The sequence below is a fragment of the Python bivittatus genome, unplaced genomic scaffold (assembly GCF_059951505.1).
Source record: "Python bivittatus isolate LINGU-HERP-01145 unplaced genomic scaffold, Pbiv_v1 ctg000840_np1212, whole genome shotgun sequence".
Taxonomy (NCBI): Eukaryota; Metazoa; Chordata; class Lepidosauria; order Squamata; family Pythonidae; genus Python; species Python bivittatus.
Genome location: NW_028277113.1, coordinates 41,645,650 through 41,664,431, shown reverse-complemented (window position 1 = coordinate 41,664,431; position 18,782 = coordinate 41,645,650). Strand labels below are relative to the sequence as shown.

The 18,782-nt window shown below is 37.0% G+C and overlaps 1 protein-coding gene across 1 annotated transcript in view; it reads right to left on the bottom strand.

Moving 5' to 3' along the window:
- Positions 1-18,782, bottom strand: part of LOC112540697 (chloride channel protein C-like) — a 96,783-nt gene that overhangs the window by 34,648 nt on the left and 43,353 nt on the right. The window contains exons 10-12 of the mRNA XM_088130549.1: positions 17,818-17,989; positions 16,668-16,839; positions 3,321-3,487 (exon numbers count right to left, since the gene is read on the bottom strand). Coding sequence (XP_087986675.1) covers positions 3,321-3,487; positions 16,668-16,839; positions 17,818-17,989 — 511 coding nt within the window. The remainder of the gene's footprint in view (positions 1-3,320; positions 3,488-16,667; positions 16,840-17,817; positions 17,990-18,782) is intronic.

Below are 18,782 nucleotides of genomic sequence, written 5' to 3'. Positions count from 1 at the left end.
TCACAATTGGGGGGTCCTTTTTGATGCACAGTTCCTGCTCAAGCAGCAGGTGGAAGCCATGGCTAGAAGGGACTTTGTCCAGCTTTGGCTAATGCGCCAATTATAGCCTTACCTTGGGCTAGAGGACTGGCTACAGTAAATCATGTCTTTATTACACCTATTGCAATGTGCTATGCATGGGGGATTCCTTTAAAGACCACTTGGAAACTACAGCTGGTCCAGAAATTAACTGGTATCCAACATTGGGAATATATCATTACAGTGGTTTGCTACAGATTGGTTTATTGGCAGAGCTGGAGGCAAAGACAAGCCTAAAGGGGGGTGAAGTTACAATCCTCCTTATAGATTCATGCAAATTAGAATATACATGTGATTGGATATAGCAGCCAAGTATTTCATTGGATATAATACATCATGTGTCTAGTGAGGTCAATGGGGCCAATTTGGTAATTGAGCAGGACTACAAAGACAATGGGATTTTGAAGCAACAAAGAGGCTGAATTTCACAAACCATAGTTTCTTTCTAAAGAGTTACTTTTTTCTACTTTCCCAGAACTCTACTTGCCTCCCACCATCTTTTCCTAGCTTATCAGCATTCCTTGGCCTTCTAAATGTTTTTATGGCCTAGCTGACAGTTTTAGTTTTCCTGGAAAAGTGTTTTATAAAGGGGATAATTGCCCAATCTGACACTACATACTGTAGCTTCCCATTGTTTTCCCTGGGAAGATGCATTTGAGTTAGGGTCTTTTATCTTGCCTCCAAAAATTCTCCTTCACAGTTATTCAGTGTATATGCACATGCATATAGGAAAGACATTTGTTTTTGTAGACTGCAAGGTCTAGATTCTGCATTACTAGCTTAATATAGATGCTTACAACTTTTTTCAACTTGGAGGGTTAAAACAACATCATTATGATCATGATCATCATTTTGGAATCTGAGGCTGCAAAGATGTTGCATATGATGATAGCACCAGAGCACAAGGATGAAAATATTTGGTCCTTTTCAAAGGGGTGTGTGTGTGTGTGTGTGTGTGTGTGTGTCTTCAAGTCACTCTTGACTCCTGACAACCAGCAGAATTACAGTAGTCCCTGCAGTTTTCTTGGAAAGATTCTCAAAAGTGGTTTGCCATTGCCTTCTTTCTAGAGCTGAGAGAGAGTAACTATCCCAAAGTCACCCAGCTAGCTCCATGCCTAAGGCAGGACTAAAACAAACAGTTTCCCAGTTCCTAACCTAGTGTCTGAACCACTACACCAAACTGGCTGTCTTAGATTAGTGGGATTAAATTCCAACAGATGTTTCAAGTCTTGTAGTGTTTGCATACCTAGTTTGCATCTTATTAATGGGATTCTTTTGAAACTGTGGTACCTGATGAAGTAGATAGGGTTCTCTGTAATATGAATTCTGCCGCTTATTGGCTTGACCCATGCCTTTCTTATTCCTTTGGGTGGCCAGGCTAGTGGTAAGTGACTGGAATAATCAAATCACTGAATACAAGAAATAGTGAATGTAGGAAAGACCACTGTTTTAAAATCTTTCTATATCTATGTCTATTTTTTTCCCAAGAGCCACCTTTGACACTAACAAATAATGGTCAGTCCCACATTCTGAACTTTTCATCAACCTTGTATCCTTCACTAACTCTTTCAATCTTTCATTATAAATAATTAAATCTATAATGCTATTTGTGGTGTCCTTGGGGTTCCCTGAGCTTGGTTCTTTTCCTGCAACGTTTCATTACCCTAATGTTTGCAGGAAAAGAACCAAGCTCAGAGAACCCCAAGGACACCACAGTTCAACCCTGAGCTACACATATTCGCCTCTATTGATAATGCTATTTTTCCATTTCCATATGTATGTATGAAAACACTTGCTTAAACCACTTATTTGAAACACACAGTTCTTCTTCTACATAGTTGCCTGCTAAATACCTGCTGTTCTCATTCACTGTTGGGTCTCAAATGGCCTAACCACTTTTTCAGTATTTTCTTTCCTTCTTTCCACCCATCCATTCTTGTCACCTAACAGAATTATTTTTCACCTGGATTACATTCACTCACAATATTGCAATTTTTCCAGAAACTCATCTCTGCTTTTTTCATTATTACTGTTCACAAGAGCATAACATGCAACTATCAGCAACCTATAGGGATCCACTCCTAACTGTGATGTCATCATGACAAAATCTCTGCACCCTCATACCTTCAGGGTAACATCACCATGTATATTTCTTCACCTGCCCCCTTCTGCATATGCTTATGCATTAACCTGTGGATTCCTTCTTTAATATGCACTGAAAGATGACACAGATTAATGTATTCATTAATAAATAATTCATAATTTCTGACATTCATTCCAGCTCTTTCATTCATAATTAAACCTATACTTCCCTCTCCTGCATGTATTCATCAATTCCACTGCTCAAGATTAGGCTACCCTCATTCAGATATATTACATTTTCCTCCTTATTCTTGGTTCACAGACATGCAACTTAACTATTTTTATCTATTTATTTTCAGTACGATTTATTTTTCTTACATTTCATATTGCAATCTTCTATATGAACCCCGTACTGAAAAACAATCTGCACTAGCTGCCAGTTGCTTACTGGGAACAATTTAAGATGTTAGCATTAACATTAGAAACTCTACATGCTTGTATGTAAAGCTTGTTCATTCTTTTCACTAAGTGGAAAAACAGTCAGCAACTTATTTTTTGTCTGAACCTAGGATCCTTACTTGTGTCTGCCTCAAAAACATGGACTATAAATTAGTAACAAGACTGGGCTTTATATGGGTGCATGAATTTCTAGCATGTTTGGAAGCAGTAAATAAAGTTTTTAGATAAAAAGAATCTAACCTATTAAAGGTTAAAACCACAGTCCCAAATCTTTATATAATGAGGAATTCTGGGAAGTTTGAAAGCACATGAGAATGTTTCTGAGCACCTACTTGTGATGGCATTACAACCGCATGTTAATTTGTTCATGTAGTGCTGAATTATATACAGGATTAGCATTACACATAAATAATCTCAATATATTGGGGAAGGAGAATATTCCTGACACTATCATAATTTAAACTAAATATACTTCAGGTCAGAAGTTACACAAAATGTCATCTGATGTATAATGTTTATTGTGAATCACCCAGAGTTCCCCCATTGGGGGGAGATGGGCGGTTGAAAAATTTAATAAATAAATAAAATAAATAAAATCCTGTAAAAGTGACCAAGTAGGGAACCCTACCCATTCTGCAGTGATTTGATCCATCATTTTCACAGATTTCATTAAAAAAATCATAAAAAGAAAAAACACTCACCCATTTTTATTCTGGTAGAAAATTGGTTCAACATCTAGATATGGTATGCATTTTAATTTCAGTAGAGAACTGTACAAAGACATGTTAAACCAGTCACCAACCATTTTTGCTAACATGACAGCCAGCATGATGAGTATCAAGGATTGTACATCATTTGTGATTTCTACCTAAATGTGGAGAGAAAAGAAAGAATACATTACTAGAAAATAAATGTATCAATGATGTCAATAGCCTTTAAAACTGAATTATAACCACAGTGTGATTTTTAAACAATTATTCCCATCAAATCACTTAAACTATGTCATCTGGAGATAGAATATGGTGCACAAGAAAAATGTTTTAAGCCAGATTTCTCCATCTGGTGATTTCTCCATCTGGTAGAGTATTGCGTATTCTGAGTGACAATGTTTTTCAGCAGTTCACGTTAAGATCTTTTATTTAATACTAAACTAGAGAAGCCTGCAATTGTACCTTTGACCTTTCACTTGCAAAGCATATACTTTACGCTGAGCATGGATGGTGGAGTAGGAAGAAGTCACTTAATAGTTTAACTCTAGAAGCCATTCTGAATAGTGTCTCCAGTGACTAGCTGCTACCTGTAAAGTGATAGAGATCTCTTTAAGCTTTGTGCTAAGACTAGTCAATTACAGCTATAAGGCTGGTCCCCCTCTTTATTATTTCAATGTAGCATGAGTCAATTCATTGGCAGTAGCATACCAACTGTCACAGATAATCACAGCTGCTATCAAAGGAGCTCTTGAGCCAGTATAGACTTGATAAGGAAAGGGCTGAAAGCAATATCATCCAAGCTTCAACCTTTTAATAGTAGATGTAGAAGATGGAAGGCAAAAAGGCAACAATTAGAAATGAAGAGATAATCCTTTCTTCTGTGCTATTGTCTCAAGTGAAATCACTCTTTCCTAAACTGCAGTTTTACCCATGGAGAGAGAAACATATAATTATCCATGTGATATATAACATTCTGCCATAGGACAAAGAGCAGCTTCGCGTGACCTAAACTCACCTGAAATTAGAACAGAGTAAAAAGTTAACTCAATATTCCTTCTCCATTGCCATCCCAATCTAAAGCATGGAGAGCCATTGCTGCTTTTAATTGTTCGTAAAAAGAAAAATAAACAGTGAGAGGTCCTATTCAAAGATTGCTCCCATCCATTTTGCCTCATGATACACATGGCATCATCTCTTAACCACGTTTAGATGAAAATGCAGTCTAACATTTTTTTATTAATAGCTGTGGATGCTACTCAATAAAGTAACCAAGCACATTTATGACACTAGCTATGTAATAATGTAGCTAGTGTCATAAATGCAACTGTTGCAATTCTGGGATGATATCTTAATGAACAGTAACCCTATTAAATAGAAAATGTGGACCAGTCTGATGGTGTGACATTGATTTTAACATTTGCCTCCATTGATGCCCACACAGAACCCCAGAACAGCTCTCTATGAAACCCTATCTCCCAACACAGTATTCCCACTGTGGATTTTAGTCTTTCAGAGGAAAAGTCTAGAAATAGTGTGTTCAACTGAATGTGCCTTTATATAACCATGAATCCTGCCTTCTCAAGCTTCCTGATCAACAGAAGATTCTAAGTAGGTTCAACTTGTACTCTTAAAAACTTTTTTCAGACCTTAGTAGTAAATGCCTGCATAAAAAAAAAAAAAGAATGTACTGTAGAAGAACCTACAAATGAAAATGTTGAAGATTGTCCTTGCATAGGACCTTCTGCCCTTCCCTACACATCTTACTTCTTGAATATGCATGCTTATGCATATTCAATAGACAAAGGCTGACTACTGTATATATGATGCTAAGCCCTACTTGACATAGTTGTATGAATTTTTTAAAAAATAATAATGGGAGAGCTTGATCAGGAATTTTATTGCATAGGGAAGGGGATTTAAGATTTTCTTCCTGTACTGCAATCTTGATCAGTCAGGTTCCACAAATCTCCTTTTTGAAATGAAAAGTTAACTTCTTTGCACTAAATAACTACTGGGGGGATTTTATCCATCTGCAAGGCCAACAGAAAAATCTAATTATCTCTTCTCCCTGGGCCAGTCATAATGCTGTATGCATCTTCTCAATCTTAACCCCAAGTTTAAAGTGCATGCATCAAATGCTGATTTGGGATTCTTCTAGGGCAGTGTTGTCCAAACTCGGCCACTTTAAGATGAGTGGACTTCAACTCCCAGAATTCCCCAGCCAGCCATGCTGGGGCTGGAGAATTCTGGGAGTTGAAGTCCACTCATCTTAAAGTGGCCAAGTTTGGACAACATTGTTCTAGGGGGTTGTTTTAAAATTATGTCCTAGTGCTTGCTTTTTTTTTTTTTTTTTTCTCCAGGCATGTCATCATTTTTAAAATGCAAATGCTCTTTCTGGCCAGAAATCAAAAAACTGGCAAAGTGTATATAGTTTAAGAAACTAGTTAAAGTGGCTTCTGGGACAGCATCAGTAGTGGAGGCATTGCAGCAGTCAGGAGGAAGGGGAGTGGGGGATGGCAGTGCCTCCCTCCCACAGTAGCTGGGCAAGGTGTCTTGTCCTTCCTGCCCCCCCCCCCATAAGCACAAGTGAGGAGAGAAGAAGCACCCAGCAAACACACAGACGGAGAAGCTGCCACAGAGTCAGGGGCTTGAGTGTGACTGGGACTGCTGCAGGGATTTTATTCTTGCCTGAACAGAGATTTTATTTCCTTTACCAAAACTTAATTTACAAAAGCTAAACCAATGTCTTTGAACCAATCGGATTTATCAAAGAGAGAGTTGATTTGGAAAACTATTTCAAACCCACTTATCTCACACATTAGTTTGACGTATTTCCCCCATTGTTTTGATGTATTTCAGCACCAGTTAATTTTTCATTAACTGGAATACATGCTCAGTTAAGAGCAAATAATAAAATAAAAATATTTTCCTCTGCTTATCCCTCACTCAATTAATTGAATATATTGTTTCCTTTGGGGCTTGGGAGAAAATTGCTCCCATAATGGTGAATTGCTTCATCCCCAGTTACTAGGTCTTGTTCTATTGGAGCTATTACTTGGGACCTGACAGACAGAATGTGTGCTAGGAAGAAGAGTAAAAATGATTTTTTTTTCACACTATATTGAATTTATAAATGCCTTTTTTTCCTAAAGTTCAAATATGGTAACCATATTTATGAGTATAAGGTATAATTATAACTTTGGATGAGGTAGAAAACACATGTTTGACTTTAGTCTATGTTTCCTTAACATTGGAAGGTAAACTTAATTAGCAAATGCATGCATTCTGGAAAAATGTTACATAAAACTCTACATTCTCACTAAACTGTTTTAGGTAGATGTTCTTTCCCATGAAATTATACCTTTTTGTTTTCTTGCTCATGAAAACTGAACAGTTCCATTTTTGAAATTGTACTGGATTGTGCTGAACACAGCCAGAAAAGCACTTAATGTCACCAACAGATGTTTTGCTTTGTTTTTTGTAGCAGATGGAAGCTTTTTCTTTTTCTTTCCCAGGAGGAAATGCCAACAGGGTTGTGATCCAGCTATGACATCATAAACTGGGACAGTTTACTCTCAAATATCAAACTTTTATCACTGCTCTGTGATCTTGCCATAAACTACCAGCTGTACTACTGTTGTACACACATAGAGTACTGATATCCTGCTCCTATCAATCTCAGCTTTTATTCTATATATGTTCATGCTTAGCAAAAAAGTGAACTCTTCTGTATTTTACCACAGTAATAACCCCAGTGGAAAGTTTATACCTTGTCTGAATTAGTTTTTGCCATTGCTTGTCGGTCTTTGGACATAAGTAATATGCATACATCTGGAATATCTATGGACACTGAAAATTGTACCAGCTGAAAATATAAATCAGATTTTTCCCTCTAGAAAATGACTTCCCTATTATTAAACTCTCTCTTGTTGAATTACTACTTTGACATGGTAGAAGAACCCAAAATCCTCAAAAACTCTGAGAGCGATGCCAGTGAGAGCTCCTGAAAGGATCGTCCTTGTTAAGATCAAAGGGGAGGGGCGTAAGCTAAGGAATCCATTGCATGAGGGCACATGGAGTTCCGCAGGTATAAGGGAAGCTAACCCACCCAGAAGTAGTAGCTTCAAAATCATACCTAGAAGAAAACAATGGCAATTCACTTCTGTGTTGTTGCCAAAAAATCTATGTTTAAATCAGCTTGGGTGCCAAATAATAAGTCCCCAAAGTTGGAAGGCACTCCTTTAGTTACTGGGAAAGAATGTGAAAATTTCATAGGTAAATGTGGAGGGCATGGCATAGACAAATCAAAGGAGCAAGGAAGTCTGGTTTCAAAGGTACTGAAAGAAGAGATTCATGTAGACATAAAACATGGGATGTGAAAAATATAGACCAAATAAAATTTGAAATTGTCAGAATTTAAATGTCACATACTAAATTGGTTGTTTAAGGAATAAATGAACTTAAATGGACCAGAATGGACCTGATATAGATGACCTGATAATAGAAATAGACACAGGAATTGGAGAAATGGATTGGCAATTATATTCAAAAACAGCATCACTAAATATGTGCTGGCTATAACCCAACATACAACAGGATCATATCAATTAGAATTAAGGGATATCCAATCAACATCAATTTTATATAAGAATATATACAGGCAGTAGAGGAAGACATTGAGGAATTTTGTGGCAAATTGTAAGAGGTGTTCGATCAAGAAAGGACACAGTACTATTAATCAGTGATTGGAATGCAAAAGTTAGAAAATGGAGAAATCTGGAATTATTGGAACATTTGGACTGGGTAATGAAATAAGGGAGAAGATGGGTTTATAGAGATTTCTGAAGAGATTATTTGTTTATTGCCAAAACCTGCTTTAATCAAAATAAACTCAGGTTCTACAAAAGGACATCAGCAGATGCACAATACTGGGATCAAATCAACTACATAATGGATAATAGAAGATGAGTAAATGCAATCCTATCAACCAAAACCCTTCCAAGTGCAAATTATGGAACATACAATGAATTAGTGATGTCAAATATACAGGTTAAGCTTAGAAAATTAAGGAAGGAGGAGCAGGAGTGGAATAATGTAAATCAAGATATAGGATGAATATAAGGAAGAGATTCAGTATACTTACCTAATGTGAAAAAGAATGTGAGAAGTTATGGGAGGAGCCAAGAAATGCTGTTGTGAAAGCTGAAGCTGAGAATAATATTCCCAAAATTTCAAAGTGGATCCAAGCTATTGTGACAATCAAAGAAAGACAGAAGATAAAAGCTTTAGCCAATGTAGAATTCCAAAATTAAGCTAGGAAGGTCAAGAAATGATATCTCAATCAAGAATGTCAACAAATAAAGGATAATAACAAGAAAAGAAAAATGAGAGCTATTTTTAAGAAGATCAGAGAAATATACAGCCAAGGTAGGAATAATTAAGAGTAATCATGGAAGAGACCCAATAGAGGCAAATAAGATTAAAGGAAGATGGAAATACTATACTTAAAGGGATTATAAAATAACAAAAACATTTGAAAGAAAAAAAGGGTTCAGGAATCTATTCCTTTAGAGTGACTGTTTAAGTGCATCTTCTCCTGCAGCATTAAAGTGCTAACAGCTCCATGTCAACATAGAACAAGAATGTGTTATCTAGGGATTGGATAAAATCAATTATATACCCATGCTGAAGAAGTGAGATGTAAGAGAATGTGTGCAATTTACCAAACCAGCATACTAATTCTTTGTGCAAGCAAAATTTTGCTTAAGATCATACAAAGAAGACAGAGCCATACATAGAGAAAGAAATGGCAAATGAATCAGTAGATATGAAATCAGATAGCCAACATTAAAAAAAAAAAAAAAAAGATTGTGGAGAGATCATGAGACATGAAGAATAGAATTGCCTTTGTTTTATTGACTGTACCAAAGTCCAGGATTGTTTAGATCATACTAAAATGTGACATATATTAAAACTAATGAAAGTGCCTGAACATCTGATTATTCTTCTGAGGAACCTTTTCTATGAACAAGAAAGTACAATAAGAACTAAGTTTGGAGAAATTTGAAAGTTGGTTTAGAATAGGGAAAGGAGAAAGACAAGGATCCATATGGTCTTCATAATTGTTGAATTTATATATTATAAGAATGGAATTAGTGACAGCTGAAATCAAAATAAGAGGGCAAAGCATGTACTACAGTATTTCAGTGACGCAGATGACACCAGTTAGTTATCTGAAAATAAAGATGACTTAGAAGAGTTCATTATAAATATGGAAAATTATAAATCTTGGTCAATGGTAAGAAGATTAAAATCAGGTATAGATAATTTTGTTTTCTTGGATTCAAGAATAGATAAAGATGAAAAGTGTACTGGAGAAGAAAAGAGAAGATTAATCCTAGGAAGGAAAGCAAATGTAGACAAGATCATGAAGAATAAGGTTATTTCTATGACTACAAATATCAGAGCAATTAAAGCAAAGATGTTCCATTGGTAATGTATGGCTATAAAGGTTAAATATTGAGAAAGAGGAAGAGAAAGCAGATAGATGCTGTGAACTATAGATTTGGAAACTGCTACTAAGAGTAACATGGGCTGCAAAAATAGCCAGTCTTTCTATCTTGGACCAAATAAAACTGACTGCTCTCTTGAGGCAAAGATCAGGAAGCAGATCACATATGTTGGGCCTGTGAAACAAGATGGTGTAGAAAAATATACTGTATTGGTAAGGTTGAGGGAAATAGAAGACTAAGATAATAGATAATGTTTACTGATAGGATCAAAGAGAAGATCTATAGATTGTCACCAGATGCAGTTGAGATAGTAGATATTTGTCCATGCTGTCCAAAAGGGTGAGGCTTGACTAGGCCCATATCCCTATTCCCACAAGTGTCTCAATTTGTGTTTCTCGTTCTTTGTCTATACATTATTGAGTCTGATTCTTTTTAAATGCTTCCCACCACATCTGTCTTCCTATATTTTCTGTTTATGTCCTCTTCTTGTCTTGCTACTTCTGCACAAGCTCATAGGTTGCTAGTTCTCTTTAGTTACTTCCCAGAAGAATATGAGAAGTTTCATAAACCATTCACACTGCATCTTTGACAAAACTCAAGAGAAATGGTAAAATGCTGCTACATTTTAGGTAGTAATTTAAACAGCAATCCTTACAGCTGCAGGACTGCATCCCAGAGGAAAGTAGTGATAATCTACTGGTGCAGATGGCAATAACTGGCTTTAGATGATATAATAGAATGAGGAGCAAATGAGCTGGAGAAAAACATTGTAAATCTCAAGAGCCAAATACATTTGTAGCCAAAAATAATAACTGGAAAATTGGCCTTCTTTGCACAAGAGAAAATCAAGTGTCAGTTGGCAAGCTATCTTCACTTTTTCTTGCAATAGTTCTGTTGTTGTACTCAAACAGATTGAGGATAAAATTTTATACTTAAAAAAAGACATCATAAAGCCAGTGGGACTAGTTTCTGAGAAGACATGTAGGATTCCGTTAAATTTCTCTATAGAAATAATTACTTACTTTAAAAGGATACTAGCAACTGTCCTCATAATGAGTAAGCTTAAAACTGTGATTAAAGAAGTAGGCATGACAAGGGAGGATGGTGGCTTGCACATACTTGTAAACCTTTTGGGTTAGTATGTCATGCAAACACAGCTCTAGACTACTTAGCATTTTAAACAGCATTGTAATTTATCAGATATTTAAAGATCACATCAAATTAAATTGAAAGGAAATATTTATCTTTTTGTTGAATTTTGGAGTACAGAACCCAAAGTATTGTAAAGCTTAGGAGTGTAAGCATTAGAGAACTGCAGGCACTAGTTGTTTTAATTTGCCTTCTTCTTTCCTAATTTAACATGCATCTGAGCAAATAATAAAGATAAGCTGTATTCTTGCCAAGGAAGTCTTCCAGACTAGCCTCACCAAGCCACTACTATGGCAGTATAAAGCATGTCTGCATTTGTGATTTACTGCCATAGCAAGAGCTGGGTTATGCTATAAATTACTACTCTGGAAGGCTTCTGGAAAAGCCCTGAATGACCACAATTTCTATTCTTTCATGTGTTTGTTTTCACCCAAAGAGAGAAAAGTGGGACAGAAGATGATTTCAAGGACATTGGGGGGAATAACTTAGACTTCCTGCATTATGCTTCAGTTTCCTTTGTAAAGGATTAGAAAATGGGAATAAACTAGATATAACTAAACGTACCACATAGCTTAACCAAAAAGTAAATTTCCTTTAAAAAGCAACTCCTATAAAATCAAATTTATGGAAAGTATATGAAACAGTAAATGTTATTTTCATTTCCTTTTTCTTTCCATGTTATTGTAGTGATAACAGAGGAAGGTGTTTCTACTTCCAATAAAACTTTATGATAAAAACAAAACACCACCAGTCTTTGTAAACATAACTGAGGAATCTCTACACGTTCTAACAAACAAGTCTTACAATATGCAATCTAACAGAAATGGTATAACAAATACAGGTGAAAGTCCTCTACAACACAGGTCAAAGTCCTCTACAATACTGTGCCTAAATTCTGAGATAGTCAATCTATATGACCTATCTGTTAGGTCAAGGAATGACCACTTACTCCAGAGTACAGTGGTATGTACTTAATTTTTTAAAGAATTATCAGCACACTCACTTCCTTATCTCAGCCACATTTCACAAGGAAATTTCTGTTCAAGCCCCCTGTTTCAGCTGTAGATTTAGAAAGTTGGGGCGGGGGGGCATGGCCCATTGTCTTCCGCATTTAAATGACCTGCTTCCAATTTGTAATCTCATTTTCTTCAAGGCAGGATAATTATTTGTGTGGAGAGAAATACACAACCAAATTCTTTGTGTAGTGGGATAGACAATGGTAAGGATGTCATGACTTCAAATAGTTCATAACTTCTAAAGCCCCTACATGGTAGGAGGACAGCCATGTTTGTCTATCGTAGGTCAAACTCAGGAATCTGGTAGCACATGTTCAGACGAACAAATGTTATTTAAAAGGCATAAAGTTTTGCAAACTGTAGCCCACTTCATCAGATTCATGGTGTGGTTAACAGATGTTTAATAGGAATGATGCAAGATGGAAGTGGACAGAAAGAACGGTTGTGTAGATACAGGCAATGGCAAAAAAAAAAAAAAAAATCCAGTGCCTCCTGGCATCAACACTGCCACCTCCATTGCCATGCTGCACTGCTAAGTGCCAAACAGCTGATTAGCGTGCCAGCAGTCAGGGCTCAGCTCTGCTCTCAACTGGCTTGCAAAAACCATTTGTTAAATTTTGTGAAATTTTGCAAACCAGTAGGAGCTGAAAACAAGTTACATGTGAGACTGAATATATTAAAAGTTTTAAGGCTATCTCAGAAGGTTTTAACAAACACAAAGGATTTTTAACAAAATACACTTGCTAATTGATGAGGTACTTGTAATCTGTCTTACATGTAACCTGCATCTGCATAACTGCCCATTCTTCCTCCTCCCATCTCATTCTTAATTAAATCTTACATGTTATATACACCAAACATCTAATGAAGTAAACTATAGTTCATGAAAGCGTCTGCCTTTTAATAAAACATGCTAGTCTGAAGACTCCTTTTGATTTAAAACATCCCAAATATTATCTGGCTTTTCCCACTACACAAGGCTTTCATGCAGTCTGCCTGATTATGCTTCAGTGTACTGAACAAAAAAAGCAATTGTAGCTTATTTAGCAAAAATTAGTTAAATATCCAAGGTGGATATCAGCATGAAGCAGGTACTGTGATGGAATGGAATGAGAGGAGTCAAGGACAGAAGCATCTCCTCAGCCCCCAGCGTGAGCATGAGAAAGCAAAGATGAGACTGACCCTAAGGAATTCGTAGTGATTAGTTGCTGGCTTGGGGAGTTTAGAGTTAGTCTGGCAAGATTCTGTCTAGCAGGTGTAAGCTAATAAAGTAACTGAGTTGTTCCAGAATTGTCTCATGGAGTTTCTTGGGCTTAATCTGACAGGTACCCAGACAATGAAATCATGCAGAGGTGAAATCAATGAAAATGTCATTGAATAGAAAAAAGAAACAAAATTCAGATTAATTTAACAAGAAGGGATGAGGGAAGGAAACAAAAGGAAAAACTTGGACAAACATCCATTTTAAAGATAAGTCTATTATCAAAATACTTTAAAGTTGCTATTTACTAATTTCTATCCCACCTTTCATTCAGGATCTTAAGGTTGGGTATGTCATTAGAAACATAAATGTTGGTTGAATGCTGTGGAAATGGGTTATTTAAGTGTGTATAAGAAGAGACAAATCCAGTAGTAATGTATGGCTGTGAGAGCTGGACCATAAAAAAGGCCGAGCGCCGAAGAATTGATGCCTTTGAACTGTGGTGCTGGAGAAGACTCTTGAGAGTCCCCTGGACTGCTAGGAGGTCAAACCAGTCAATCTTAAAGGAAATCAACCCTGATTGCTCATTGGAAGGATCGATAATGAAGCTCAAGCTCAGATATTTTGGTCACCTAATGCGAAGAGAGATCTCTTTGGAGAAGACCCTGATGCTGGGAAAGATAGAAGGCAAAAGGAGAAGAGGACGGCAGAGGATGAGATGGTTAGATAGCATCACTGAAGCAATGAGCATGAAACTGAGCAAACTCAGGGAGGCAGTGAAGGACAGGAAGGCCTGGCGCAATATGGTTCATGGGGTCACGAAGAGTCGGACACGACTTAACGACTAAACAACAACAACAACAAGAAGAGACAAAACCAAGAATTAATCAGTGTGAAATGAATATGGACTAAATACTGTATAAAAATAAGTGACCAATGCAAAAGAACTACTTTGAGTAGCTTGGTTGTATGGAAAGAATGAATGTGGAAGAGTACTTTGAGTAGTTCGGTTGTATGGAAAGAATGAATGTGGAAGATAGAAAATGAAGGAAGAGTGAATGGATCAAGAGAAAAGAGGACTACAGAAAACTGTAGCTGGATTCTCAAAAAAAGAAATGAGAAGTTTAACAAACATACAGAAATGTATGAAGTGTTGTTGAGAGCTCCAGGCTAGAAACCAGAAGACTGAGAGTTCTAGTCCCGCCTTAGGCATGAAAGTCGGCTGGGTGACTTTGGGCCGGTCTCTCTCTCTCTCAGCCCATGATGTCAGGCTCAGGCAACAAGCCAGTCAGTCAACTCCTGTCATAACCAATGGATCAACATTCAGTTGATCTGGAAAAAAAAAAAAAAAGTGGACCCTGCACCTGCAGGAAAGATTCTAGGATGAAAAAACAAAGAAAAATGTATGAAGTGTTGTATAGACAAGATGGAAAGAAAGTTTCTGTATCTGTTTCTTATCTCATGCCTTAATCCTTTGGCTTTTCTGTACTTTGCACATTGTTTATCCCAAAACAGGAATAGCATGATGGGTATGTATTTATGTAGGAAATGGAGTCCATAACAGTTACTAACAACTAGGCACTTAAGACATGTGTAGGCAACATTTTTGGTTCCAAGAGTTGCACAAGTAGAATGAAAGTCATACTCCCACACTTCAATGGTATGTGGGAATGACCTTGGGAGACTGGACCAGAGACACTGCCTAGGGAATGGTCAGATAAGAGACAGCAAACCAAAGGAAGTATCAGCTCTACTACTTTCAGGAAAGTACAAAGGCTGATGGTCAAGTGTCAGCATGGAAAAGATAAATGAAAAAGCAGGCAAAAAGCCTATGGGGTCTGTTATTTCTATAACATGCTTTTACTAACCTGTTCACTACCACTGCAGTAACATTTTCCAAATGGGAGACTATGCAAAAAGCCAAAGAAAACTGTCCAGAATTATTTTGGAATTTATCAGACAAAGAAATGTGTGCATTTACCGTTCAGCTTTTTTTAAACTATGTTGTTGCGTTGTCCAAGTCCTTTTACTCTCCTCAAAAACATATGATGCCTCTGTTTACATTGGAGGGACATGAACTGAAGTTCCCAGTCTAAAGAAAAAGGCTCACAGGTGTTATAATCTGCCACCTAGGGGGACTACGCGTGCCATCCCGGGCTGCCATAGTGAAACACCAGCTGTTCTTTTATGCTGCTGCAATCATTTTCTGCTTCTATGGATATTGAGTTGTTTCTGACCTTTTCATTGGAAGTGAAGTGCACTGAACGCAGCTCTCCACAAAGTTTCTGAGCAATGTTCAGATAAAGGCTTTGTTTTGCTCTTCAGATATAGCATTTCATTTCCAGAAAAAAATGAGATGGAGATTAAGGGTTCAGTAGTCTTAAAACCCAGATAGATCTTTGGTTATTTCACTGGTAGGATATAAGTAGTCCAAGGGAAATAATGTTTATATTCTATTTCAAAAGAATATTGATAACTTAATTGCTATATTAAAAAAAGCATTTCATTATTGGAAAGTTGATGTCTTCTAGTTTTAGATTTTACAAAGCAGAGAAATACACTGAGGAGATTTATTTGTCTGAATCTGGTTCCAGTGTCAAAATCAGGGGCTGAAATAAGGAGAGTTATTGGCTCTTCAGACCCATGAAGTAGTGAAGACTTGCTCTCTTAAGAACATTCTCTAAATCCATAAAGATGTTGATTATGATAACCAAGAATCTGGTTCCCACTTCTCCAGGTTTGAAGTATCACAGATGGCTACTCCTCTTAATCATCTAGTCTTAGGCCCTCTCCCCAAACTTCCTATAATATCTCTGCCTATAATGCCTGGTCAAAGGTATAAAAAAGTTTATCTGGTAACTAATAATCAATTTCTTTAAGAAATCTGATATTCTCACAAATCCTTGCATTTGGTCAGAATTTAAGGCAATTCTAGACATCATCAGCCAGGTTAGAAAAATCTGAATGCCAGTGGTATTAAAGCCTGCCTCAGAAGCAATAGTTATTCTAAAGTGACTTTGTATTGTTTTATGTGTATTTTTAATCTTATATTTTGTACTATATTTAATGTAGTTTTCAATTAGTGCACTGCCTAGGAAGGCAATTTGTGAAAGGCAATACTGTACATAAATATAAGATAGAAAAAAAGAACTATTACAGACCCATGGACATACCCCACTCTTTCTATCAAAAAGTTACACTTCACCTAAATAGCAACATCTGATGGAGCTAGTAAGTCCCTCATTACCATTTCCCAGCACAGCAGAAGCTTCCAAACTTTCTTACAACTTACCCCCAAAAAACTTCTTCAGGGCAAAAATCTAATGATTCCAGCCATTCATTCCCACATTGTTGGTCAGGCAACACCTCATCAAATATTCAAAAGAATATCAATATTCAAATTCTTTTGATCGAAGGCTTTTGATCAAACTGCTCTTCTTAAAGGTTATCTTAAACTTACCATGATGACTGTAAGGGATATTGTTAGCCTTGAAACACCACTAAAGAAGGAAGCTGCTCCAATTGCAGCAAACAGTCCAGGATCCATCCATGCACTACTTTCATCAGTCTGAATTCCAAAAATGGAAACTAATACCAAACCAACAATTCTCCCATATAAAGCTCCTATATATCTGCAGAGGAAAAAAAGGAAGAAAACGGGAACGTTCTGCACTGAAAATCCTTCAGATTTTGTTCATTTTACAATAAATGACTTTTTTTTTTTTTTTTTTTGGTGATAGTAAAATTTTGGTTAAAGTCTCATGGATGGGAATAGAAGATTCTTGAGTTCAATTTAGCAACAAAGCAGTTGAAGGGTAGCCTTTGGGCAACCTTGGCTGAGGCGGTTAGAGCACCAGGAAGGCTACAGGTCAGATTGGGAAGTAAAAAATCAAAACAAAATAAAGTCAGCGGCTAACCATTTCTGTATTGTTGCCAAGAAAACTACATGAATCAATCCAGGTAGTAATTAGGAATCGTGCTCAACAACAAATTAATATTTGTAAATATTTTGTATTTCATTGCATAATAATTCCCCTAAAAGTGTTATGGGTGTCCACAGCCCAGGCTGCTTTTGTCAAAATGATGAAAGCAGCATTGTGCTTTAAGCTCTGCCCTTGTAGGATATATATGTGAAGTCCCAAAACACTTTCCGAAGAGGTGAGGCTTCTGCCCAACAGTGAGACCCTGCTTTCGTCAGATTGACTGACTTGACCATCCCTGCAGATGCCACTGAAAAGTGTCCTGCTGCTGCCAGAACTGCAACTGAGTCACAAAGGAACTTCTCTCACAGGCTGTTTTTCAGTTCAGAAAGCAGAAGCAATGAGTAACATTATGGAAAGGTGTGTGTAACAAAACAATTCCACCAGATACATAGCTCAAAAACAGCACCAAAGAAATATTGAAACATACCGAGAGTAAGATGGAAAAACAGATACCTTTTTTTTGTAATAGGAGAAAACTCTGGGGAAGTTAAAGGACAGGTGTCAGCACCATTTTAGTCTTGAGCAGGTATCAGGTGTCTCTTTATTCTTTGTGCTATATCCCCAGAATTCGCTTTTCAGCAGAGATGACAGCATCCCAAAGCAAAAGAAAATGCATATTGTACTTACAGCATAGGTATAACCAAGCCACTTGCTACAGCAGAGCCTGCAGTCAAGCAGGACAACAAGAAATAGAGAAGAAGTGCCATAAAAAGAGAACAATATCCAAACTCCACATGAGTCCCACGTCTGAATAAGTATGTGATTCCTTTCATGCCATTTTCTGCCAAGAGCGCAGCAGCTTTAAATTTGGATAGAGAGAGACAGAATAGAGTAGAAGAGTTCATAATCTGGAAGATTTGTAAAACTCATAGACACCTAGACACAAACCCCATTCATTAAGGTCCCTCCTCTTTTCTTTTTAGTTTATCATGCTCAGTAAAATGCCATGGACATAGATTTTTACACTGTTGTTGCTATTGTTACTATTAGTCCAAAGTGTATTTTCTCTCAAAAGGATACTAATCAAGTCAGGTTAATGTTTTAAATAAATGGTGGATTCGCATGTCCTATACAAGAGTGACAAGCAACTTTATTTGATCAGCACTGCTATTGTTGTTGTTGTTGTTATCATTATTATATCTAAGGGGACAGAGGGCATATCTGATGATGAGATGATCTCATCAGGGGGTTGGGCCAATTTTTTCAATCTTTCTCCTTTTGCTTTTAGCGCTTTTTTCACTCTGTGGGGGAGGATGTTAAAGGTGCCAAACAGGTACATTGAGACTTATGGAAGGTTGACACGCCAATTGTTCATCGTTTTAGACCAGTTGCTACTATCCAAAGTTTCAAGGCTGACAGTTTTAGATTCATCATGGCATCAACTGCACATCTCATACAATTGGATGTTCCAAGCCATAGAAGGGCTTTCATGCTTAGCTCAATACAATGTCCTTCCTTCATTGCATTGGGCTATGTTGTTACGCTGGAGAGTACATGAAAGAAGATACTACAGCCATTATGCCCCTGCAGGAAAGGTAGAAACTATTGAGCATGTCCTCCTTTACTCACAGTTTTACAGGGAACCCATAGAG